Source organism: Chelon labrosus, assembly GCF_963514085.1.
Source record: "Chelon labrosus genome assembly, chromosome: 17".
Lineage (NCBI taxonomy): Eukaryota > Metazoa > Chordata > Actinopteri > Mugiliformes > Mugilidae > Chelon > Chelon labrosus.
In genome coordinates, this window is record NC_140350.1 from 1,008,679 (window position 1) to 1,036,287 (window position 27,609).

The 27,609-nt window shown below is 39.1% G+C and overlaps 1 protein-coding gene across 1 annotated transcript; it reads left to right on the forward strand.

Annotated features, from left to right (window-relative positions):
- The first annotated feature begins 7,649 nt into the window (after positions 1-7,649).
- LOC311502623 (complement factor B-like) lies at positions 7,650-26,058 on the forward strand. The gene is made up of 18 exons (XM_084564936.1): positions 7,650-7,805; positions 9,042-9,240; positions 9,321-9,506; positions 12,032-12,208; positions 13,111-13,197; positions 13,439-13,578; positions 20,382-20,526; positions 20,633-20,761; positions 21,093-21,203; positions 21,329-21,463; positions 22,073-22,185; positions 22,332-22,464; positions 22,671-22,809; positions 22,956-23,032; positions 24,964-25,064; positions 25,161-25,296; positions 25,382-25,431; positions 25,524-26,058. Exons 1-18 carry the CDS (start codon positions 7,734-7,736, stop codon positions 25,698-25,700), a joined length of 2,307 nt encoding a protein of 768 aa, XP_084421062.1. The 5' UTR covers positions 7,650-7,733; the 3' UTR covers positions 25,701-26,058.
- Positions 26,059-27,609: the final 1,551 nt, after the last annotated feature.

Sequence of the window (27,609 nt, forward strand, 5' to 3'; positions counted from 1 at the left end):
CTTATTTGCTTTAAAAAGTATTTTAAAATCTCAATGACGTCATACACATTGTACGACCAGATACTGCTTTACGGCAATCCTTCAGCCACTGCTTTGGTGCTTTCGCGCTCTGCACGTTCTTTTCTCTCGAGGCGTGGACAACACAGCTGACACGGGTAAATAATCGTGCTAGAAGAGTTTCTGTTTTGTTGTTTTAAAAGACCGGGCCGAAAAAAAAAAAACTTGGGCGAAAAAGTCCGCCTTAACATTCTGGTCCCGCTTCGGATGCCACGATGCCGTCAAGCGGGATCTGGTCGTAATCAGTCCTTCACTGACCAATCAGCGTTCATTAGCACAATGCTAGCGTGTTATGGGCAACAACAACTCAACCTGTAAGAAAACGAAAGGACATAAGTTCTCGTTCATTCAACTTTTGACCTATAACCCATGATGAACTTGCAAAACCTACAATCAAATCTGAGATTTCTCAACGACAATCGGGAGAAAGAGACACATTTAGCCGTTTAGCTCCATAGAGTCCCATTCATGTTGCACTCATGGCGATCGCCCCCAGTGGAAATCTGGTGGAACTGCAACCAGAATTCGTTACAATGGGACTTAATAGAGAGTGGGAAGGCTCTCCGTAGACGGGCTCTGGTTAAAATGAACTTGTTCTACCCAGCATGCATCACGTCAAGTCAGATCTGCACAGATCTGCATGAAGTCGAACGCGCCTACTGACTGTGGTCGGAAGGCTCCTCGTTTGTGCGCTGCATAGACAGTATGGTGCGCTGCATTATCGCCGCCTGTTGCCACACATGTTGAAAACGAAAAATGCATTTACAGTATTTTATGTTTCAGCAACACACAGACAAAACAAAAATATTATAGTGTATGATTACCAAATAATTCAACACATGATGTATTTGTGACTCACGCTCTTCAGTGTAATTAGGATGTAATAACTTGTTGTTTCTACCTATTGGTACTCAATGCGATTTAAAGTCACAGACATATGTACCCAATCGCTCTGGTATTGAAATGTTCCTTAATACCAGAAAATGTATACAAATAATATTTCTGTATCACCATAGAGCTCCGGTAGCTGACGTCACCCTGCGCTCATTGACTGTATCAGCAATAGTAGTGTAAAACCCGGATCTTTTAAGGGATTCGGATCGGTCTGAGTCACTCACTTGTGTGAGCCTACAGTCAATGGTATGAGCCGGGTTTTGTGAGTCACTTGACCCAAAATGGCCCGATTGCGAAAGAAAGTGTTTCCAGTACATTCACTCGAGACATAATAAAGCATAGTTACAGTTTTTTACAATCACTTTGCTACTATTTTCAGAACCTTGATGTCATTTTTCACAACTCTAGACACAAAACTCAAAACGGTTATCACTTGTAACACAGGCTGTCTAATGTTCAAAACATTGCATTGTGCATTCACATCTTTAAATAAATCTTGCACTTGCACAATCATTGGTTCAAAAAACAAATTTACTGTGAAATACAATTGAAACAGAACTATAGATCACCCACACACAAGCAACCGATAGTTTCACTGTGTCATTGTTCGTACAATCATTAAATATTGTAGAACAAAATAGGTGATACAGGTTTCATTATGGTACCACATGTACAGTACAGTAAATACATCTCTCTAAAAGTACTGCAGTAGTAGAGAGAATACTACAGACACAGTGGAATCATTGAACAAAGTTTGTAATACAGTATATTGATGCAAAACACTAGATAGAGATAGATAGATAGATAGATAGATAGATACTTTATTGAGCCCCAAGGGGAAATTCAAGACAGTACAATCACAACATAGGTTTACAGTATTTGAATCAAAGCAAAAATACTGTAATTAGCTATGAAATACAGTAGAAAATAAAAGACAGTACTGTAAAACATCAAATGCAGTGTTCCTCAACTTGCTTGCTTCTACTACATGTAAGAAACAAAACAGGAGTGATTACTGTACTTCTACATTGTCATCAACTCTGTGTTGTGGATTTGGCCACAGGTTCTCATCTACATCACAATGGATGTTTTCATTAGCCAAACATCTTGGAAAAAACCTTCGGGCATGGCGAATCCAGGCCTGACAGTGGTCTGCTGTGATGTCATTGCAGGCGTCATCCATGGATATTGTAGTCTAATTGGTTCATGCTCCTCGCTAACTGGTGACAATGAATCTCGTTACGTAAAGTATCTTGAAGCTTTCATGATTGGACATGGAAGATTGTTTGTCTGTTTCCATACAACTATGCATTTAGAGTAATGCAACAGTTACTTATCATTTTGTATCAATTGATAGATAGATCATTGTAAAGAAATGAATAGACACTCATTTGAAATGTAATGTGTGAATTGGCTTTTGAAATAGTAGTACTTTGATGTTACAGTAAGAGTAATGCAACAGTTACTTATCATTTTGAGCAGTTGTATCAATTGATAGTTAGATCATTGTAAGGAAATGAATAGACACTCATTTTAAATGTAATGTGTGAATTGCCTTTTGAAATAGTAGTATTTTGATGTTAAGTTGTATCATATTGAACAGGTGATTTTTTTTGAATGAACAAATGATCTAAGTTTTATGTGTATTGTATTCAAGCAATTGAGAAAAGGGTTAGAGTTTTGAAAAATGTGCATTTTGATCATTGGTTGTGAGTTTTGTGTCTAGAGTTGTGAAAAATGACATCAAGGTTCTGAAAATAGTAGCAAAGTGATTGTAAAAAACTGTAATTCTCCTTAGATGAGGATGAACATGCAGCTTTGGGGCCCCCTGGTGGCTTGGGGGCCCTAGGCATTCGCCTAGTTCGCCTACCCTACAGCAAGAAACGGCTCTGCCCACAACCATCTGAGATTATAAGCATTATGAGTTTGACAATCCCAAACTTCAGAAAGATTCTTCAGTATTGGAAGATGATATTTACTCATAACTTTACTCCTGTTAAAAATATAAAGTGACCAGTAGAAGTAGAAGTTTTTTTGTTTGTTTGTTTTTTGTTTTTTATAAATATGAGAGCTACAAATGGGGAGGACTGTGTGCAATTAAATTAGTTTGTAAACAGATGAATGAAATGAATAAATGAATGAAAATCACAGTCACCACATGTAGCAAAGGTAGACAGACATGGTTATGACAGAGTGTCCAGTAAGTAGGTGCAAAAGATTTGTCCATTGTCTATTGTGTCTCCTGCCATCACTGAGAGCTGTTGTACAGCCTGATGGCCAGGGGGACGAAAGAGTTCTTCAGTCTGTTGGTGGAGCAGGATTGAGACAGCAGCCTGCCACTGAACACACTCCTCTGCCTGATGAAGGTGTTGTGCAGAGGGTGGTGGGCGTTGTCCAGTATGGACAGCAGTTTGTCCAGGGTCCTTCTCTCTGCCACTGTCACCAGAGAGTCCAGCTCTGTGCCCACCACTGAGCCAGCCCTCCTCACCAGTCTGTCCAGTCGAGCAGCGTCCCTCTTCTTGCTGCTTCCTCCCCAGCAAACCACAGCATAGAAGAGGACGCTGGCCACCACAGACTGGTAAAACATCTGCAGCAGTTTTTTGCAGACGTTGAAGGACCCCAGCCTTCTCAGGAAGTAAAGACCACCTGTCCTTTCCTGTGGAGTGTGTCCATGTTTGTAGTCCAGTCCAGTCTGTCGTCCAGCTGCAGCCCCAGATATTTGTAAGTCCTGACCACCTCTACATCGACCCCGTTGATGGACACAGGTTGGAGATGTGATTTCTTCCTTCTGAAGTCCACCACCATCTCCTTGGTCTTGGAGGTGTTCAGCTGCAGATGATTGGACATGCACCACCTCATGAACTCCGCGACCAGGCTCCTGTACTCCTCCTCCCATCCATCCTTGATACAGCCAACTATCACAGTGTCATCTGAGTATTTCTGCTTGTGGCAGAGCTCAGAGTTGTACTGGAAGTCAGATGTGTACAAGGTGAAGAGGACGGGAGAGAGCACAGTCCCCTGTGGTGCTCCGGTGCTGCTGACCACAGTGTCCGACGTGCAGTCCTTCAGTCTGACATACTGTGGTCTCTCTGTGAGGTAGTCTGTAATCCATCTCACCAGGTGTGAGTCCACCCTCATCTCTGTCAGCTTGTGTCATCCAGTGTCATCCCCCCAGGGCTGCGTCCTGAGTCCACTGCTGTTTACACTGATGACCCACGACTGCTCTGCTAGGTTCACTACTAACCACATCGTGAAGTTTGCAGATGACATGACAGTAGTGGGCCTCATCAGCAACAACAACGACCAGGCTTACAGAGAGGAGGTGAAACATCTGGTGGACTGGTGTGAGACCAACAACCTGATTCTGAATGTCTCAAAAACTCAAGAGATCATCGTGGACTTCAGGAATAACCAGTCCAGCCACACTCCTCTCACCATCAACAACTCAGCAGTGGAGGTCGTCAGCAGCGCCAGGTTCCTGGGGGTGCAGATAACGAACACTCTGAGCTGGTCTGAACACACTGGATCCGTTGTAAAGAGGGCTCATCAGCGCATGCACTTTCTGCGACAGATGAGGAGAGTCAACCTGCCCCCTCCCATTCTCACCACCTTCTACAGAGGTACTGTAGAGAGCATATTGACCAGCTGCATCTCTGTCTGGTCAGGGGCTTGTAGTGCCTCTGACTGGAAGTCCCTACAGAGGGTGGTGAGGACAGCGGAGAAAATCATCGGGACTTCACTTCCTTCCATCCAGGACATTGCTAAGAGACGCTGTCTGACAAGGGCCAAAAACGTCACCTCAGCCCCCTCACACCCCCAACATGGACTGTTCTCACTGCTGGCCTCTGGAAGGAGGTTTCACAGCCTACAGAGCAGAACAGTCAGGTTCAAAAACAGTTTCATCCCATATGCCATAAGACTGCTCAACGCACTACAAACAGTACCCCCCTCCACCCACTCCCATTACACTGTAATTAAAAACGTGCAATAATATTTATCTACATTTCAAGTTTCTTAGATATTTATATTTATTATATTCTGTATATACGTTCCTGTAAATTGTACAATACCGTTTCTGTTGTACATACCGTTTCTGTTAAATATTCCTGCTGTACTATGAGCCATTGTACCGAAATTTCTTTTTGATGAAAATCAAAATGACAAATAAAGTCTGTCTAAGTCTAAGTCTAAGTCTTGTCTCTCAGCAGGAGGGGTCGGATGGTGTTGAAGGCTCTGGAAAAATCAAAAAACATGATTCTCACAGCACCGCTCTCCTTATCCAGATGAGTGTAAGCCCTGTGTAACAGATAGAGGATGGCATCCTCCACACCCACCTTCTCCTGGTATCCAAACTGCAGTGGATCCTGTGCGTGGTGGACCTGGGGTCTGAGGAGATGGAGCAGCAGCCGTTCAAAAGTCTTCATGATGTGGGATGTTAATGCAACTGGTCTGAAGTCACCCAGCTCCCTGTGGTGTTTTGTTTTGGGAACCGGGATGAGACATGAAGTCTTCCAGACCACGGGGACCTAACAGAGTGATTATAGTAAATAGAAAATCTATGTTTAAATGTGACTGGTGTGAATAGGGCATTTTGTTTGTTACTGATTTGTTAGATAGCAATGGTAACCTGATGGATTATATGACCTTTGTAGGCTAATTTAATTTGATATGTACACAAAAGGAATATAATAAAGTTTACAGAGCAGTTCCCTTACTGCTGATTCAGATTTCAAATGTTAGTCCTGTGTTGCCGAATCTAGTGATAAATGATTGTAACTTAAATGATAAAAAGTGTACTAACAAATACATTAGTGCTGTTCTGAAATCCATTATGTTTCATGATTACAATAAGGAGCTGCAAGAGTCCAGTATGGCTAAAGCACATTCTAAATTCGTAAAATGGACTATTTCACCAAAGGTTAAAGAGACTCACTTTAAAATAATCAATAGGGTTGTTGCAGAATTTCTTAAACGAAGATTTAAGTTTGAGGTGGACCCTTGCACCTTTTGTAGTGTTAATGATGAAACATTAGAACATTAGAAATTGGATAACACTGAAGGTTGTTGACATTCCGACCTTTGATTTGTCCCATATTCTTTTCTATTTGGATGGTCTGAACCCAGCAGTTTCTGATATGATAAATGTTGTGATACTCATGGGTAAATATCACATTCATTGTTGTAAATGGAGAGATACAAAGCCCTCCTTTGTGTGTTTTATTAATGACTTTAAATTGTTTTTTTCATCTCTGAAGAAAATGCACTGTGGAAAAGCAAAAAAGCTTTATGATGATCTTGTTTTCTGTCGTTTTAATCCATGTCTCCCCCTAAGTTTTTGCTCCTTGGCTGTCGGTTTTTGTCTGTTATACATGTTAAATAAGGACCTGACCTTATGTACCCCCCTATTTTCTATTTTATTTATTTTATTATTATTTAATTATTGTTCGGTATCTGACAACATTATTTTTGTTTCTTGTTGTATGAATATTTCCTCTTTGACACGTGACACGTCGCCGATGACGGCCGATACGCGTGTGACGTAATGAAGCTTCATTTGGGGAGTCACGTGATTTTTCAACTGAAGCGAGGCACCGAATCATCTTGTCGCGATACTTCTGCTTTGAAAGCTCGTCACTGTTTCGAGCGTCTCTACCTTGAAGCATGATAGAGTTCAGTATATTTCAAAGTAACCATCCTATTAGAATGCAAAGTTGACAAGGAGGTACAGATTTAATACAGAGAGACTAAAATGTATACAAAGTGGTACAAAATAAATACAGAATACTCAAAATTAATATGAAGAGGTGTAATCCTGATGTAAAGGAACTTTATATAAATGAAGAAAAAAAAACTCGAATTAATACAAAAAAGCAAAGTTAATACAAAGAGATGCTTAATACCAAGAAATACAAACGCAATACAAAACCAAATTACTATAAACAAGAATGTTTTGAGAGGATGTTCCCTTCTGACGTTTAATTTGTACATGTTTCTTACACACTAACTCCTCACTGCGCTTTTGCAGTGACTCAACCACTCGTTTCGTTGGCTGTAAAGAGTGTTAGTACATTGGCTGCATAAATACTTCAGCAAATGAAGAGACTGTAAGAATCAGATGCAAAACCAATCTGATATGGTAGGGTATTTAATCAATACGTGAATCAATGAGTCAACAAACAGTCATCAATAGTTCCTCCAGATTTTGGGAAATGATGAAGCAAGTGCTTGTACTTTGTCTCGTTTTCACAACTTCGTTGTGTTTTTTTATGTGACACATGACTGTGTGTTTACACATTGCAAAATCCAGGACCAAAAAGGCAAAGCTTTTGCCTTCTTGAAGTCAGAATAGGATTAATATTTTCGTTATCAGAAGTGTTGAATTAATTTCTTTCAGGACCTTTTTCTCATCCTTTTCAATAACTTTAAGTTGCGTGCTTCAGTTAACATCGACTACTATAACCATTATCAACTATATCTAATATAGATAGTTCTTTGATTTAGTCTACATGAATGATTGACTTTTTTTTTTCTTTTTTTTTTTTAATTTAAATCTCACTGTTTTCAAAGTTTGAAATGCAATTGTAACATTTTTTTTTCTTTTTTTTCCATTCTTTATGGTGACACACACTCGGACACATTGATCTCCTTTTGTTGATCAAAAAGTTAATAATTCCCAGGATGGTCTTTGTCCAGTCCTACTCTTACTGAACATCACTCCCCATTTTAAAATAAAGGGTCAGCTCCTACAGTATACCCTCACTTTTACACTGCTCCTCAGTTTAATGTTCAACATGGGAATTTCTGTCCACTGGAATTGGCTTGCTGTGCTGTTATGTTTTCTCTGTATGGGTAAGGTACTTTTACATTGGATAAAAAAAAAAAAAATTATAAATTTATTTAATGGAAATGTTAGTTGTGTTTTTTTTAAGGGGTGGGACTCGATTAAAAAAAATAATCAAATTAATTAGAAGCTTTGTAATTATTCTCGATTAATCACATTTTAATCGCATAACAATATTTGCCCCAACATTTTTCAGTTTAAGACCTGTCCAGGGTGTACCCTGCCTCTCGCCCGATGACAGCTGGGATAGGCTCCAGCAGACCCCGCGATCCTTAACAGGAATCAACAGTTACAGAAAATTAATTAATTAATTTTTCAGTTTAAATGAATTTTAGTAGATGACTGAATCAAATAATAGACACAGACATGAATACCGTAAACCCGAGCCCTTTTAATTCAATTCAAAACAGTAGAAAAAGAAAGAAAATATCCCTGGCAAAACTGAACAGACCTAAAGTTAAAGTGCCATTTTAAGTACTTTTTCAAAACAGCATTGAGTTTAAATTGTAAACAAAAACAAAGTTTGGGCTGCCGACACATCTTGTCCGTAGGCTACTCCGTAGCTCTGGCGGTTTCTGTGCCCACTGCAACAAGTTTTGCATTTAGGTGGCACTGTAGGGTTGAAGTGCTTCGGTGTTATGCAAACTCTCTGACGTGTACATCAGTGTAATACCAGGAAATCGTGGCACTGTAGACAAAAGATCCGCATTGTTTGGAATGAAAACTGTGATTAAATACCTTAATTTTTTTAACGCATTATTTTTTCGTAATCGTAATTAACGCGTTAAAGTCCCACCCCTAGTTTTTTTATTTGTCAAAAAATGTCTGCTGTTTAGTGAGTCAAGCTGAGTTTTTGTAGCTAACATAGTTGGAGATTTAAAAAAGGAAATAAACATATTTTTTTAAATATTCAACTGCAGTTTTGAAAATCTGAACCCTGCTTTCTTATTTTTCTGGGTGTGACAAAATATCATATTTCTAATATGTATTGTATAATAATATACATTAATATACAGTAATATACATTACACATTTAAATATGGTGTTTGTTTGGTAAATAACAGTATTTTATGGACACAAACATTCATTTTTTGACAGTACAGCAACACATCTACCCTGGAGACCTGTGTGTCAAAAGGGGCATTTAGTGAATTTTACACATTAAAATGAGCTTAGACATGACTAGAGATTTCTAAAAACCGAATAGGGATACTAAACCCTAGCCTGCCATTTCTCTTCAGGATGTGAGGTTCATGGTAATTGTCCAGAGGGTAATATACAAATTGAAGGAGGTAATTTCACACTGACCAAAGGGCTGCAGAGAGACAGCATGCTGGTGTACAGCTGTCGTGAAGGCTACTATCCATACCCCGCTTTGTATCGTGTGTGCCAGGCTAATGACAGGTGGAATCCACCACCCAAAAGATTTTCACCTCAGAGATGCAGACGTGAGTAACAGTGTTTCTTATTTTTCCTCATGCTGCTTGCTGTGCGTGATAGGTGATGATATCTTTGTTTGTTTTCTCAGTTGTCGAATGCCCTGACCCCAGCGTGCTGGAGTATGGAAGTGTCTTACCGCCCCAGGAGAAGTACTTTGTGGACAACGAGACCACGTATGAGTGCTACTCTGGATACACATTGAGAGGCTCATCTAGACGCGTTTGCTTAAAAAACGGGAAGTGGAGCGGCTCCACTCCCATCTGCAGCCATGATTGTAAGTAATTTTTAACTTTTGATTCAATTACTTTATAAAGGTCCTTTATACTGTATATATATTTTCATCATTTCATCTTGCTTAATGTGGTACCTTTATCTTTTGGCATTTATTTGACAGCTGTTTTACTTTAGGAATGATGACTACATAAACTCATAAACACACAGTTAAGTAAAAGGTAGAATATTTGTGTTCAGGCCTTCTGTCTGTAATAATGTTTTATTGGGGGTCCATACAAACGAAGTTGCAGGATCCCTATTGATTTTGTTGCGATTTTTAGTCTTCTTCGTATAATAATGACTTATCTTTTTCTGCGTAGTTGATGTGTCTGCCCAGGACAAACTGTAAGGGCAAAAGGCATCAAACCTGGTAACTTGGTAGAAGTCCTGCCATGTCACTTTGCCAAGGTGTCAATACACATGCCTACGGCTAGGTGGTGCTATAATAAGTCAATTTACATTTTACCTCATATCTCGAGAACCGTGTGCCCTAGAAACTAAATTCTTTCTCTTTTCTTCTATAGCCCTGGTTCTAATGGAGTAGGCCGTTTTTTTACGTCATTTTGAAAAAATTGCACCTCAAAGCAAAATCAACTCCTCCTAGCCCGTTCATCTAATTCTCACCAAACTTGGCATGTATTATTTATGGGCAAAGATAATGAAAATTCTTCAAAAGAACTTTGACAGCGTTATTGATTACAAAGTTAATGGCTAATTAATTTTTACAGCGTGACGCAGTATAACTCCAAAGCAAATATTTTGTGAAGTATATACCCAACCGTAATCAAACTTCATATAATTGATAATAATATGATTCTGTACAAGCTCCCCAACTTTTGTGATCCTTGGTCTCTAGGGGGCACTACCAAAGCAAAATTTCAATATTTCAAAAACTGCAATAGCTAACTTCATGAAATTTGGCATACTCAATCTAGTAACATTGTGTAGACGCCTATCAAGTTGCGTGACATTACGTCAACAGGGGGCGCTACAGGTGACACAGAAACATTTCATATGACTTTAAGGCCTATAACTTTTGAAGTATTCACCCAGACCTTATGAAACTTAGCAGCCCTCATTATAATATCCTTGCGTACAATCATGGCAAGTTTCGTAAAATTCGGGCTACAGGGAGCTCTACAACAACTACATGTTTATATCTCACAAACCACCACAGTAAACTGCTTGAAATTTGACAATAATAATCTGTGGATGACTCCTCACTAGTCCACCAAGTTTCGTGCGATACGGTCTATAGGGGGCGCTACTGGTGACTTATGCCTCTGCGTCCTGCTCGGGACGGCTTTGCCATGGCATGGACCCCTTTATGATCGCTTGTGATCATCTAGTTCTTCTTATTATATTTCTTCACCTAAATGTCCGCCCAGGACAAACTGCAAGGGCGAAACGCATCAAACCTGGTAACTTGGTAGAAGTCCTGCCATTCCACTTTGCCAAGGTGTCAATACACATGCCTACAGCTAGGTGGCGCTATAATAAGTCAATTTACGTTTTGGCTCATATCTTGAGAACAGTGTGCCCTAGAAACAAAATTCTCAAATTTCTCCCTCTGATTCCTTACATAGCCCTGGTTCTAATGGAGTAGGCCACGCCCATTTCCGCCAGCCATTTGTTACACCATTTTGAAAAAATGGCACCTCAAATTAAAGTCAACTCCTCCTAGCCCATTCATCCAATTCTCACCAAACTTGGCATGTATCATTTATGGACAAAAACAAAACAACTTTAGCAAGGTTATTGATTACAAAGTTAATGGCTAATTAATTTTTATGCTGTGCAACGGTATAACTCAAAATCTAATGTTTTGTGAAGTATATACCCAAACTTAATCAAACTTCATATCACTGATGATAATATGATTCTGTACAAGCACCCCAACTTTTGTCTCCCTTGGTCTCTGGGGAGCGCTACATAGGCAACATTTCAATATCTCAAAAACTGCAATAGCTACCGTCATGAAATTTGGCATACACAACCTGTAACATATTGTGTAGATGCCCATCAAGTTGCGTGACATTACGTCTTCAGGGGGTGCTACACGTGACATGCAAATATTTTCTTATAATTTTTGAAGCATTCACCCAATCCTTATGAAACTTTGCAACCGTTATTATAATATGCTTGCGTACAATCATGCCAAGTTTCATGAAATCCGGCCTGTAGGGGGCGCTACAACGACTACATGTTTATAGCTCACAAACCAACACAATAAACTGCTTGTCATTTGGCAATAATAATCTGTGGATGACTCCTTGCAAGCCCACCAAATTTCGTGCAATATACTCTATAGGGGGCGCTACTGGTGACTTATGCCTCTGCGTCCCGCCCAGGGACAACTTCGTCATGGCATGGACCCCTTTACGATCACTTGCAATCATCCAGTTATAGTTGTACTGGTACTTAAGGATCCATTTTCAAAATTAGTAGATTTGGGGTACATCCTCTTTTGTGTTTTGACAAATCTTTTACGCCTTATCTATTGTTTTTTTGCATTTCTTATGACAGCTGGGGCTGATTGTGCTGATCCTGGTATTCCAGCTGGAGGCTCAAGAGTAGGAAACATGTTTGGTGTTGATGACACAGTGCAATACACCTGCAGCGGCAACCTGTTTTTGGTGGGCTCCAAGGAAAGAGTGTGTCAAGAGAATGGCCAGTGGACTGGCACAGAGCCCTTGTGCTACTGTAAGTCAGAAAGTACACATGCAATTTCAGTACCTGCAAGTGCAAATATGTTCTTGTATGTATTTGATAATTCCAGTGTTTTTTCTTTGACAATGAGTCAGTAGATGTCACTTGGTCAGCCACGTGAAGCAAACTGTCTGCTTATATAAACCAGGTGACATCCTGAAATATCATGACCTAAAGCATAAAAACAAGGAATAACTGTGTCAGAAAGTTTTACTGAAGCTGGGTCTGTGCATTTCATTTGCGTGGCTCCCTTATTGCAAACTGGGTTTTTGGGCAAGCGTCTTTTTTTTTTTTTACCCTGCCAGCAAGGGTTAGGGTCAAGGTTGGGGAGAGGGGGTCACATTTCACTGGAATGCTAACACACTGATGTAAAGATGTTTACTTTGTTTTTGAGATCCATCAGACAGCTTGCTAGCTCATGAGGTGTTAGTGTTGATATAGTCACTTGACAGTTGTCAGAAACCCCCTTCTCGAGAACCATTTTGATGTCAGAACATTTTTATAATGTCTAAGTAGGGACACCCTACACCAATCAGCCACAACATTATATCCCCTGATGGAGTTATAATGTTATGCCTGATGCAACACATGAGATCGCCAATTAAAATATTTCTCCTGATGTCATTTGCTCCCTCTATTTGTGAGGGATCACCTTCTATCAATTCTTACTGGTTGGTCTGCATGCGTCTGTGCCTGACCAACCAGCAGGAGTCACTGCTCCACTAACAATTATCCCTCACGTAGTTGCCTGCTGCTGAGAGTTGAAGTTCCTTCTCTGGTGTGCTAAATGCTTTTGATCACTATTTTCTGTCTGCAGGGTTTTAACTTTAACATCACTTTAGAAGAAAAGTCAATAACTGCAAACCTTCTGTTTTTGTGTCTTTTACTTCTTGCAGACAAACACACCTATGACACGCCACAGGAGGTTTCCATAGCATTTGGCAGTGCCATCAGAGAAAGCCTCACCACATTAGAGTCCACTGGTAAATTACTGAACCTAATCTAATGATTACCTTTTTTGTTTGGCAATACAATGTAAAAGTTTTAGCAACACACTCAGTTAGACTTAGTTAACTCAGGCACTCCTGTGTATAATGACATAATACATTTATTTCTAATCCAACAAACCACTGCTTTATTTTTCATCCTCCTTTCTCAATATTAAGAAAATAAACGAATGTGACACATAATCTGTATTGTAACATAACAGTATTTGTTGTTCAGATGACACACAGGAGGGGAGAAAAATCAGGCTTACAAAAAATGGGACACTTAACATCTATATCGCTGTGGATATTTCTGAGAGCATCGATGAGGAATCATTCAATCTTGCAAGAGGTGCTATCACAAAACTTATAAAAAAGGTGAGGTGCAATCAGCTTTTCTCTTGATTTATTTATTTATTTTTTTAAATTTACTTTTTATTGACATTCAGTAACCAATATACCATATATATCTATTTTCGATTATCAGTTATTATATTTGTGCTTGAATGTACTTGTCTTTTTTTCTGGAACACAAAAAAAGCAAAGAAACAACCAAAAAAAAAAAAAAAACATCAAGAACATTAACATATAGAGAGTAGGATGTTGTTGTCATATGCACACTGGGTGTATTATCTAAAGTATACAAGATCCAAGTCCGGCCTGCGTGGTCCATCCTGTAAATGTCCATTATGATGTCCGTCCACATATTCAAAGTTGGGCTCTCCTGTGATTGTTTTCATGAGGGCCATTTTGCTTGCCACTAACAAGATACTTAACAGGTATTTGTCTCTCTTAGGCCATCCTTCGGGCACGAGTCCAAAAAACAATATTTTACTTTCCAAAGACTTCCAAAAATGTCTTGTATTGCATTATGTATTCCCTTCCAATAAATTTCAATAACATTATAGTCTCAAAAAATACGATAATAATTTGCATTTGTATTCCCACAATTTCTCCAGCAAGTCTTCATAGTGAGATTTTTGGTAAGGCGTGATAAAATATCTTATCAGGCTTTTCCAGCCAAACTCCCTCCAGCTCTGTGAGCTGCTACATTTCCATTGATATGTCCATATTGTTGTCAATTTTTCCTCCATTATATCTATTCCTCCCTCAATTTCCCATTTTGTTTTAATATATAGGGTCGATTGTATTTTCATAGGGGGCGGCACAGTGGCGAGGTGGTTAGCACTGGTGCCTCACAGCAAGAAGGTCACCGGTTCGAATCCATGGGCCGGCTGGCCTTTCTGTGTGGAGTTTGCATGTTCTCCCTGTGTCTGCGTGGGTTCTCTCCAGGTTCTCCAGCTTCCTCCCACCATCCAAAGACATGCTCATTAGGTTAATTGGTGATTCTAAATTGGCCGTAGGTGTGACTGTGAGTGTGAATGGTTGTCTGTCTCTATGTTAGCCCTGCGATGGACTGGCGACCTGTCTGGGATAGGCTCCAGCAGACCCCCGTGACCCTTAACAGGACTAAACGGGTATAGAAGATGAATGAATGAATGAATGTATTTTCATATTTATAAGCCCTTTATATATACCTGAGATAATGCCTCCATCTTTGTTTGAGCTATACGCCCTTTTAAAAAGGTCTAACAACTGTTTGCTTGATTCTGTTACACATTTTATCTTGTCACTGACAAAATGTCTCATTTGTAAGTAACGATAAAAATCCTGTGCTTCTAGTGAATATTTCTCTTTAATCTTTTCAAAGCTAAGTAGTGTATCTTCCTTCATTATCGTACATAAAGCTGTTATTCCTTCATATGTCCAATTTTTGAATCTAATGTCTAATTTGTTCGGATAGTAAGAGTCTGCTTGAGTTTTCCATATTTTTTATAAAGTCTTGCAGGCTACTATCGGCTATAATTGCTTGTATGGGACTGTAGGTCAATGCCGCTTCAATACTCTTCCACTGAGCATCATATGCGGGATTACACCAGCATATCATAGGTCTTAATTGTGCTGCCCAGTAATAATCTCTGAAAACAGGAAGCCCCCCCCGCCCAGGTGCCAACTGTAAAGTTTGAAATCGGATTCAAGGCCTTTTACCTTGCCATATGTATCTGAACAGGATTCTGTCCCATTCATTAAATAGTTTTTGGCTTATTTCTATTGGGAGGGTTTGAAATAGATATAATAATCTGGGTAGTATATTAATTTTAATTGAATCTATTCTTGCGTTGAAATTTAGGTATGAGATTAGGTTCCACCTTGCTATTTTTCTTTGTATTGCTGAGTAATTGCATTCTAATAGTTCTGTGAGATCTTTTGGTATTACAACTATTTAAAACACTCTGTTTGCCATGCTAGATGGTATTTACTTTTGATTTCGTCTGGGGGGGGGGGGGGTAATTGTAGTTAATCACTTGTGTTCTACTTACATTCATTTTGTATCCTGATAGTTGTCCAAAGTATTCAAATTATTGCATTAGCTTAGGTAGAGAATTCGTTGGTTGACCAAGAAAGATCAAAATGTCGTCTGTACAGCAAGCTAATTTATGCTCCTTCCCTTGAATATGAATGACATTTATTTCCTTGTTTTGTCTTATATATTGAGTAAATGGTTCTAAATATAATGCAAATAATATTGGTGAACATGCACAACTCTGTCTTGTTCCTCTTCTAAAATAAAACAGTTTGATAAGCAGCCATTAACTTTAATTCTAGCAGTGGGTTTATTGTATAATGCCTGTATAGCCTTAATTATTGCTTCATGCAGACCAACTCTATATAGAACTCGATAAAGAAAGCTCCAATCCACTGAGTCAAATGCTTTCTCCGCATCGATACTAATTACCATTGCTGATATTTAATTTTTTTGAACGTGATTAATAATTTGTAATGTCCGTTGTATGTTTGGCGCTCTTGGATGAAGCCTGTCTGGTCTTAATGTATCAGATAGGGAAAGAACTTTTCCAATCGTCTAGGCATGATATAGGCAAATAGTCTATAATCTATTAAGAACTGATATTGGTCTATATGATGCACATTCTAGTTTATCTTTGTTTTCTTTTGGTATGGCAGAGATTATTGCTTCTTTCCAACTGGGCGGTGTTTTTGCCTTCTTTAGAACCCAATTCAGTGTAGGGAGCATCACTGGCAGAGGTGTAGCACCAAATTCTGGGCCCTGTACACTCTTAATGTCAGTGGGCCCCTATCTATGCCAGTGCACGAAGCGGGTGAGGAAAAAAAAAATTGGGGTATGATGGCATGATGGCAGCCAGCCTCCATAAACAAGCATAAATAGGGTTTTAAGCTAAAATCAGATCAGATTATACTGATGACTGGTTCTTTCATTCACCACCTGAACTGATGCATTTGGCCTACTTGTGCTAAAAAACACCTATAAACATTAGGCTACATCTGGTTAGTGTACTAACGTTTTGATCCATGACACATTTTGATTTAAAAACATTTATTCTTGAACAGGAACCAACAACTGTACACAGAGAATCAAATCAAATAAACTATCTAATTTTTCAATAAAATTGTTCTTAAGCTTGTAGAAAAAGAAATAAAGCCTTTTGTAAGGATGTAATTTAAATTAAATTAAATTTAACCCAGTAAATGCACACTGACACTGGACCTCGACAACATTAACGTTAATTGGATGCAGTTACACAACAAGTAAACTCGGTTCACCTTTCGGAAAGAAAGCGGTTAACAGTTGCTTCCCCTCATTCTGCCTTATTTACCCCAATTTGTGTTTTTTGGGCAGCATGATGGCAGCTAGCCTCCAGGTCATTCAACCCATAGACATATATACATAGACGCCTCATTGAGCGGGTTGGCCCGTTGTTGCGATACGTCAACATCGTCGCCATATTGGAGGAGGCAGCTCTGTCCCGCGAACCAATACGAGTCAATGGAGTGAACTTTTGGGCGGACTAAACCATTTTGCGTCTGCAAGATTGGGCCCCCAGAATGTCCAATATGTTGAGAGGGCTGTGACACAAAGTTCATTCACTCAGTTGATGTTATCAGTATATTTGAATTTTGACACCAATTAATTGGAGGGCCCAATTCATTCATTCATTCCAAAAAAAAAAATCAAGATTTTCATGGGCCCTCTCCCTACTCGGGCCCTGGGTAGTCAGGTCCTCTTTTCCCCCTACTACCGCGCCCATGTAAAAGCGAATACAAAATTTCTTACAATAAAATGAATAACCCCGCCCAAAGTCTCCCCCGAGGGTCCCACAGTCGCCAGGTAATCCCACGCTCAAACCAGGCTGGACTGACCGGTCTCGACTCTCGGCGATGGTGGCCAAGGCCCTCAGCCGCTCCAGAGCACATACACCGGAAAAAGATAAAACACCGGGATAAACCGTCGGGCAAAAATCTCTAAAATCCTGATAAAAACTCTAATAAAAATATTACAAATGGTCAGAGAGGGTACTTAGCTGCAAGCAGCGCCGTCGTATAGGGAGGAAAGGTGATGACAATTCTAAGGGCCCACAGCCCATCAGGACCCACACACAGCCCCCATTAGCCTCTACAACTAAATTATTATGCATAGGCTTAACTAATATATATTCATAGTAACGAATCCGAACTAAAATAAAGCCACAAAGTCACGCAATATTATAATTTTAATAATTTCAAAAAGCCTCTTGGCCCCTTCTTAAAAAATGGTTTGGTACACACCGCAGGTTCGAATTGAGCACGAGCGAACTCCAGCAGGGAGTGAGGGAGATCAAGATGATGGCACACAAAAACACAAATCTGGACACCAGAAAAGGCTAGAGAGGGAGGCCAGGGCTAGGAGCAACAGAGCAATGAATGGGGTAGAGGGGCCCACGCCGATATTCTTTCAGGGGGCCCAGAATTCCTAGCAACTGCCCTGGCTGCAAGAGGGCTGCATCGCAAAAACACCCCTCTACAAGTCCACAGCGCTTCCCCTCCGATCCCGTTTGTCTGCCGTCCACTCAGTAGTGGTTTTACGCACGGGTGAACCGGGCAGCCGCCCAGAGCGGCATTTTTTCATGACACGAGGGGGCGGCACGAGCACTTGCAAAAAAAATAAATAAATAAATCTGCACCGCTACATGGTTTTCTGTTATCCGTCATATCTGTGTGAGGATACTGGCAAATTGTCGCCCCCTGCAACTGCAGGCGCCCCTGCTTGCTGAGAAGGTGGCGTGCACAGAAGCTGTGTGTGAGAAAGAGAAAGAGAAAGGGAAAGGGGAGGGGGGCGTGGGGGACAGTTCACCTCTGGGTCTCTCCCAAATTGAACGGACGGGGTCCACTGTATAAAAGGGCTAAAGTCAGTCACACCTTGACTTTCTTCCATATAATGCACATTTCATTCATAATATTATAAATACAGGCCTATAATGGCCAAATAAAAATAGATAATACAAAACGATTATGTGGTCACCAAGGTGAATTGGTTTAGTCTTGACTTCTGGTCGTGAGTGACAGCATTGGAGGATGGAAATCTGTTGACTGTCAAATAAACGCAGAGATGGACAGAAAAAGGTCAAAGCCATCAGGTGACAAATTTAGGAAAAGAAGAAAAGATGCTATGTTCTCTCTGTTTGATGCATGTCATGAATGAAGGGCTAATGGCTCTCGGAGGGGGTCTCGCCCGGGGCATAATTCAATGTAGAACCGTCACTGTTCTTGGTTGTCTTTTTGTTTTTTTATTTTGCCATTTAAATAGGCAGTCACCTCTCAAAATAATTTCATGACTAATGCTTTGCCTAGCCACACAAAATTAATTTTGTCCTGTATTATTAACGCTACTCCTTTGGTAAAGTGACTCAAAAGAGACACCCTGGCATAGTTACTTCTTTTTTTTTTTTTCTTTTTCTTATAATTTTCTTAAGTTTGGTTTCGTTTCTAACCTTATGCTCCACTTAGGAGCCTACAACAAGTCACAGTAAAGAGCTTTTTTTTGCCATAACTAGAACATTTTTAACATTTTTTGTATAAACGGTTTTAACTTTACAAAATTAACAATCTATTTGTCTAAGTTATTTGAAGAAACAGTGAAGAAACATTTACATCCCGCTCCCGATCAGCGGCAGCTTTGCACATGCGCCATTCAATGGGAGTGGCGTGGGTCTCCCTCTCTGCTCTGACTGCTGCTGCTGCACGGGGATACTGTGAGATTGACCGCCGGTGACTGGGGGAGGGGCTCACGGCAGCACCTGCTGCTTGTTGAGGACAATAACTGAAAACCGATATGTGCTTTCATGTCAGTCTCCAAGACACTAGAAAAGTCTCCAATAAAACCAGAAAAAGTCGCTAGATTTGTCAATAGTCGCTTTTGACAAAAAAAGTTGCCAAGAGGATTCGCTGGATTTAGCGAGAAAGTCGCCAAGTTGGCAACACTGACCGGAAGCCCCCAGCTTTTCTCTTGATAAAAAAAAAAGAAAAGAAAAGAAAATGCTTGAGACATGATGGTTTTATCAAAAAAAAATAAAAATAAAAATAAATCGGAATCTGGTAACAGTCAGCAGCATTCTGCTTGGACTGGAGTTATGTTAAGATTCCTTTACTCAGTTTAGGGGCTTATGGGTGCACATGGGGTGAAACACAAACTGTTGTTGATGGAAGCTGGTAATGCATTTGCTGAGTTATTAAAACATGGTAGAAATATAGCAGTTAGTGTGATTTGCCTGGACATTTAATCACTCACTTGATCTTATAAGGAAACCATTGACAAGTTAGACTTTGAAACCAGCTACGCTTTTTTTGGTCAGAAATGTAAAGAACATAACTGAAAACATGTTCAGAAATGTTTTCACCCCCACACATACCCTGAATGTGGACCAACTGACATGGCAGTCTGAATAATGCATGGCTTTTTACGTTGTCCAACACACAAGAAGTACATTTGGCAGGCTGTACACATAACATGTACAAACAGAATCTCATCCAATTTGGCTGCCAGCACAACAGCCCATCAGAAGTAAATTTTATTATGAATTGCTAATCATAATCTTGACTGATGCTTCTTGGCCTGAGTCCTTTGGCTTGCTGTCAGTGCACACTGTGGGATACGCTTTGTGCTGATAAAACGATCAATTACTCAACGAAAAAACAACCAGCACTTGGAAACATGAGGTGTTGCATTAACGAAGTATTTCATGGCAACTCCACAAATTTGCACGCATTTACAAAGATGTGTCACATGTTCATAAAAGACATAACTGATTTGCATCATGTGTCCACAGATTGCCTCCTTTAGCGTGACTCCAAACTATGAAATCGTCTTTTTCTCTTCTGACGTATATGAAGTAGTCAACATTCTTGATTTTTTCGATGGCACAGTGAGTCTTAGTACCGTCAACAGTGACTTGGAAAAATTTAAGATAGATGGTAAGTCAAAAAACAAAAATGACACAAATACTTGTATTGCACAATTTCAATACACATTTTGATCCTAATGTTAAGTTTTACAATGTGTGTGTGTTTTGACTCAAAGACAAAAACACTGGAACAGATCTAAACAGTGTCTTCAAGACCTTCTTGGAGCGAATGGCTGTCATAAAACGCCGAGTTGGAGAAAAGAGTTTTAAGGAACATCATCATGTCATTATCCTTTTTTCAGACGGTAATTTAATCCTTTAGATATATTTAATGGTCTATTTCAGTAATGCCACTTGATGAATGCCAAATGATGAATGTATAGGAAGCAGTTGACTGGAATTTTGAAAAATGCGCCTATTTACATTCCAGCTGAGTTAGGTGAAAAAAACTCAAACCACTCGCAGCTTTGAAGATACAGCTGGCAGCCAGTCTACTTGGCTTCAGAACTGGAATAAATGAACAGTTTATATGACATAGATAACATAGTTATTTTCAAGTAAACGTACTTTCAAAGTAAAGCTCTCCTTTTGTCAGAGGTGTTTATTATTTAAATACACTGCCTTCTTTCACTGTAGGTGCTTACAACATGGGTGGTACTCCTGCACCCACCGTGGAACAAATAAAGAACATGGTATACATGAACCACACTACTGAGCAGCAGGCCACATCCAGAGAAGAATATCTTGGTCAGCTTTATTTTTGATTTCTGCAGATTTTCAACTGTAACACAACATGCAGTTGCAGATTCTTGCTGGCAGCTTTAAAGTAGAATGTGCTTTTACTCAAAAACATAAATGTCTTTATGTTACAGACATTTATGTTTTTGCCATTGGAGACCTGGTCTTTGATGATGACCTGCAGCCCCTCACAACTCAGCATGGAGGCCAGCATTACTTCAGACTGACAAGTCTTGATAAATTGCAAGACACGTTTGATGAAATAATTGGTAAGTCATGTTTGAAACTGAAGGAAGAAGGGCATCTGAATCTTCTGTTTGCATTTAAGCCATATGTGCATTTGTTTCATATCCACTCTAGCCTTCATCAGCCAGCACTAATACGACACAAGGGATATATGTATATGATGATAACTGGACGCCTGCCTGGTTCTCTTGTTTCCTAAAGTGCTTGAGACCAACCAGACCAATCATTAGTCTTGATCTAAACTAATTACTGTAGGAACAGGATTGGCCAGATATGATGATGTAGCACAGTGAACCAGTATATTGTAATTGAATGTAATGCGTTCCAGACACTCAGCAGAAGGTCACACAGATTCGTTATAGCTACAGCAGGCTACAGCAGGATAGAGAACAGGCCAACTGTTAGCATAAGGCTAACAAATCTAGCAGAAGTTAAAAGAGTAAGCCTACCCGGGTGAAGGGAGCTCAACACACGACCCAACGCACCACTGTGCAATCGTTCCCAGGTGTTACTAACTGAGGGTGGAGGTGGAACAGCGCTCCACCTGCCACATTTTCATTTAACATCAACCCTTTTTACATATTGTACATATATTTACATATTATGATATTTATGATGTTTTTTTCTTGCAGATGAAGAACATGTTCAGGGTCTATGTGGTCTTTACAGGGAACCTAATTCAAAAGACGATGAGGAAACGAGCCAGAGGAAGAAGTACCCATGGTCTGCATTTGTTCATGTCCAGGTGAGGGTTGATTTGACTCCTCTGTGTCATTATTGAGTTATTGTTGTTGCCAGATGTTGTGCTGAAAACAAATTGGAATCCATCATACGTTAAACAGTCCACCTATCAAACTATATTATGTTTGTATTTTTCCTTTAAAATTTAAGAATGGAGGAAGGTCAAAGAAATGTATTGGTTCTCTGGTGACACCAAAGTTTGTCTTGACTGCTGCTCATTGCTTCACTTTCGGTGATTTGCCTGAAATGGTCAGTGTTGAAATTGATGATGGACAGGGCAAAGGTAAAATCTTTTCTTATGTGAATATATTATTTCCCAAAATACGTGTCACAATATTAATTTATTGGCTTTGGTAAAGTATATTTGTACATAATATTTTCGTATTGCCTTGGTTGTCTATGTTGACGTTAAAATGTTTTGACTACACTGTTATGCTTTTGTCTATCATGTTCTTCATGACAATGATAATACTAAGATATTTTTTACAGAGAAAAAAGTAAAAACTTTCACATTACACCCAAATTACAATATTCATGCTAAAAGAAGTCTCGGCATTAAGGAGTTTTATGATTATGATGTGGCTCTCATTCAACTGAAGAATGATGTTCAGATCTCCTCTATTGCGAGGTAAGACCTACAAACTCCACAGTTTGCACAATTTGATGTGTCACTCACAGTCCTGGTTGGCCAGTTATTATTATTAATTTGTATTAAACATTATCTTCTATGTTTTTTTTTTCCTTTCTTTTTTTAATTAATGCTCTTTGTTTTAGACCCATTTGCATACCTTGTACACAGGAGACGAGTGATGCTCTAAAACTGGTTGGAAAATCCACCTGCAAGCAGCAAGGTGTAGTACCTCTGCCAACATCACAACAGCATCACACAGCTTAGCCCTTATGAAGACTAAAATAAAAATCAGATTTTTATATAAAGCTGACAGATGTTGTGTAAACCTAGTGTTTCACATGTATGTTCACACAACAAAGCAACACTGTTGAGAAGTTGAATTGTTGCTCAGGCACTTGATGTTGTCACCCTTTTAATAGAAAAGTGGACGCCATGACAGTTCCTCAAAAGTATGTTGAGCTGACTGGAGTATAGGTCATAAGCGCCACCTCTTCCGTGTTAGTGGATGGGACTAAAACACTAAAATACAAGTCAAGAATTTTTTTCAAGGATGGTTTCTGTCACTATAGGTACTGCTGATGTATGTTCAAGTGTTCATTTTAGAATGTGACATCATGATGATTGACAGTTGCCATTGACAAGCGCTCTGTGAGGTGGTCCTGTAGGTGAGAGCAGGTGAGAGTGAGAGTAGGAAAAAAGTAAATTCCCCCTGTAGACGTAATGTCACGCAACTTGATGGGCATCTACACAATATTTTACAGATTGTGTATGCCAAATTTCATGAAGTTAGCTATGGAGATATTTTGGAGATATTGAAATGCTTTTGCCCCTAGAGACCAAGGGTCACAAAAGTTGGGGTGCTTGTACAGAGTCATGTTATTATCAATGATATGACATTTGATTAGGCTTGGGTATATACTTCACAAAATATTAGCTTTGGAGTTTGTGCCATGCCGTAAAAATTAATTAGCCATTAACTTTGTTATCAATAACCCTGCTAAAGTTCTTTTGAAAGCTTTTCATTATCTTTGCTCATAAATGATACATAAATGATGCAATTTTTTTAAAATGGCAGGCGGAAATGTCCATTAGAACCAGGGCTATATAAGGAATCAGAGGGAGAAAGAATTTTGTTTCTAGGGCACATGGTTCTGGAGATATGAGCCAAAACGTAAATTGGCTTATTATTGCGCCACCTAGCTGTAGGCATGTGTATTGACACCTTGGCAAAGTGAAATGCTATCATTTATACCTTCTAGTTGATCTTGTAACGTCGTTGTATGGACCCCTAAAAATCGCAACAAAATCAATAGGTATCCTGCAACTTCGTTGCATGTACCCCAAATAAAAAAGAATAAAAATTGCAACAAAAATCAATAGGGATCCTGCAACTTCGCTGCAAAAAAGTACAGTGTATAAGCCAATGTTTCTTTGTAACTGCTGGAGGTAGAGCAGAGCACAGTATTAACCAAACACAAACACCAGTAAGTCTAGAGGGAGTGGGCGGACTCTGGCGCCCAGCTTCTCCTGTATCCCCGGGATACTAGCATCTGTTTGACCAATAGGAGGAAGGACGGACACGTCATCCACATTTTCTATGGTTGAAACTAACACATTTGATTGGTCGATACCTCACAAAGACGTCAAAGCAGTGAAAGCAAGCTAAACGATAGTGTGTAGCATATCATGCTGCATTGACACTAGCGATGATACAGCAATAAACTAGAATAGACTAGACCATATTGTAGCTTTTGTCGCTTACAGTGTGAACGCAGCATCCACTTTTCTTTTAAAAGGGTGACAACATCAAGTGCCTGAGCAACAAGTGTCTTTGTAGCTTCATATCGCCAAATGAAATGTTGCATTTTCACTGGTAGTGTGAATGTTGAAGCATTGATTAATGTTGTTAGCCTTTATCTGTTACAGAGAAGTTAGGGTTGTTGACAATAAAGACTAATAAGTGCTTAAACTCTCTTTATATCTCTGTATAATTGAATCATCATGGTTTTTTCAGTGTGTTGTAAACCATGTATTTTTTGTTTAATATGCTACTTTAAATACTCAAAAGGGAGGAGGTTACTCAGTTTTTCATTTGTCAAATCAGTGGCCTACATGTACAAGTTACTGTATTTTTGTGTTCTCAATTCACAGAACAAATTCTGTTAAAGAATTATCTAGAAAGACTCAGTTTCCTGACTAGAAAAGACAAGACAGTGGGTGAAAAAGATGTCCATGCTAAGATTGGCGCTAATGTGAGTTCTATATTGTATATATTACTAAGCTGCGCTGTGTTGCAAAACCTAAAAGAAATGTTGAGCTCTGGGTTTTCTTTCAATTCTCCTTTACAGAGAGCCGAATGCATCAAACAGGCTCTGAATGCAGAGGGAATACCAAAGAACATCACATTACCTGAGGTGCTCGTGACTGATAATTTCCTGTGCACTGGTGGTCTGGAGCCTTTCAGAGATGACGTAGCATGTCAAGGTTATATACCTTTTATTTGATACATCATTAGCAACAGTGATGTACATCAGTAACACTGTAACACTTTGTGAATTTCATGACACAGGTGACTCTGGAGGTGCTGTGTTCAAGAATTATGAGCAACGCACAATACAGGTAAACAACTGTATGAGGTAATTACAAATAAGTATCATTTGGTGGAGAATACACAGTGTTATGAGTAATCTGACTTACCATTTATTTTGCAGGTGGCATTGGTAAGCTGGGGAACCAGAAATCTCTGCCAAATCAAAAGCAATCCTGATCCAATTCCAGAATCCAGAGATTTTCATATTAATCTTTTCAAAGTTGTCCCCTTTCTCAAGTCTATCCTGGGAGATGACCAGCAGGATGACTATGCACCTCTTGCATTTTTGGAAAGTTAAATGCATCAGCATACTGTAATTTGTTTAATTTGTCATTCATAATGTGTACGCGGTTATTAAATGAATTCAGTCCGTCAAATATGTTTTATTCAGAATGTATTCAGCAAGCTTGGTAGTAATCCTGTTTGCAAGAAGTTAATGAATCAGCTTTATCCTATGTTAAGATGTTTTTAAACACAAGCTAATTCAAATGTCACATCCCGGATCAGGATTGATATTTAATAGCATCTACAGTGGGTTTATATGATATTTGCCTGTATTGTAATAAACTGCCAATCAAAAAAGCAAACATTCCAGCTGTTTTTATACAGAGTAAACTGTCTATTGATAACAATTAAAATCATACATCCCATAATAGATATATTTTGGACCATTTGCTTAGAGACAGATTTACGAAGACCTTCTCCTGATGATGAAACAGTGTTCAGCTTGTGTTGCCTTTTAATGGCAGAGAACTTCTTACTGTCACCTTCCACATCAGATGAAGCTATAGAGCTGTATCTCTTCCTAAGAGCATGCATACATAGAGACTTGTAAATTACTTCAAAATGTCTGGAGGATTTAAGTACACCTTTTTAATGCTAAGCCTTGGTTTGTTAGCCATTGTGTTTTTGTTATCATCGCCTCACCTTGGCAGAGAAAAAATGTCTAAATGGATCAACTTAATATTTTCCTTACCTTGTACATTAACTCACTTAAAACGATCAATATAAAACACCTAGAAGGGAAGTAACATTAGGATTGGGCCTGTGCTGTTTGTAATTTGTCTGAGAAGAGGTTGTGCATGAGGCTGGCCTATTATTTGCCAAGGTATTTAAAAATGTCAAAGTGTTTGTTGGTGTAGTTACATTTACAGATACCACATATTTTATGATTCAGGAGATGGAGCCAACAACAGTCAACCTTCAGGCTCTTTCTTGTATTTCTCTTTCAGGTTTTTCATCACTTTTTTTCCTCACTCCTGGGTCATTAGATATCTCTTTTGTTTTTTATGTGGACTGACTACTGACTGAATTTTATTGTCGTACTTTGAGATGAAGATAACGAAATGTCTAACTCTTACGAACAGATGTTTCTGACCAAGTGAAGTATAAAAAAGTAAAAAGAAATTTAGTAATTACAAAAACTGAAAGATCTGAAGTAACTTCTTTTTAATTATTTATCAACTATAGAACCAAAGGGAGAGGTCTTGTTTCTTGCAATTGTTACGTTGTAGTAACAGCATAACATCACAATATATAAAAAAAACATCTGTTTCATAAAAAAAACTAAAAAACTGTGTCAAACCACAGGCCACTGTTAAGGCAAGTAAAATTAACAAAAGCTTGACAAATACAAGTTAAGAAAAAAGTGCAGCACCAGCATTACCAGCATACTAATACTCACTGCTCTCTTTGGGAACTCATCAACAACTTACAGCTTTAAAAGGAACTGGTTTAACCAAACATGGCAGAAAAGAAAAAAGCTGTGTGTATTTTGTAGTTACAAACATTACATGCAACTCTTGAGCACAGAGAGGTACTATACTGCCTCAATATACTTTGTAAACATACTGTAAAAAGTAAAAATTGTAACTGTAACTTTGTGAACTGTGCAGCAGTACCCTCATCACAGCTAAATACTTGCTGTGTTAGTGATCACACATCTCACCTCACATTTGTTATGTTGTTCAAAATGTAGAGATCTCCTATTACATTCATCTCCCTAATATTATTATATAATATTGTTATCCCTCTGCCTTTGTAATTGATACATTCATTAGTGTCTTTAGTTTTTAGTGCATTGATGGTCTAAATATTTTCACCCTGAAAAAAGTTGATTTCAAAAATGACATTTGTCACGACCTGGCTCATAAGCCATGACAAAAAACAAAGAAATGTGGTTAAACATAAAGGTCAACTGATTTATT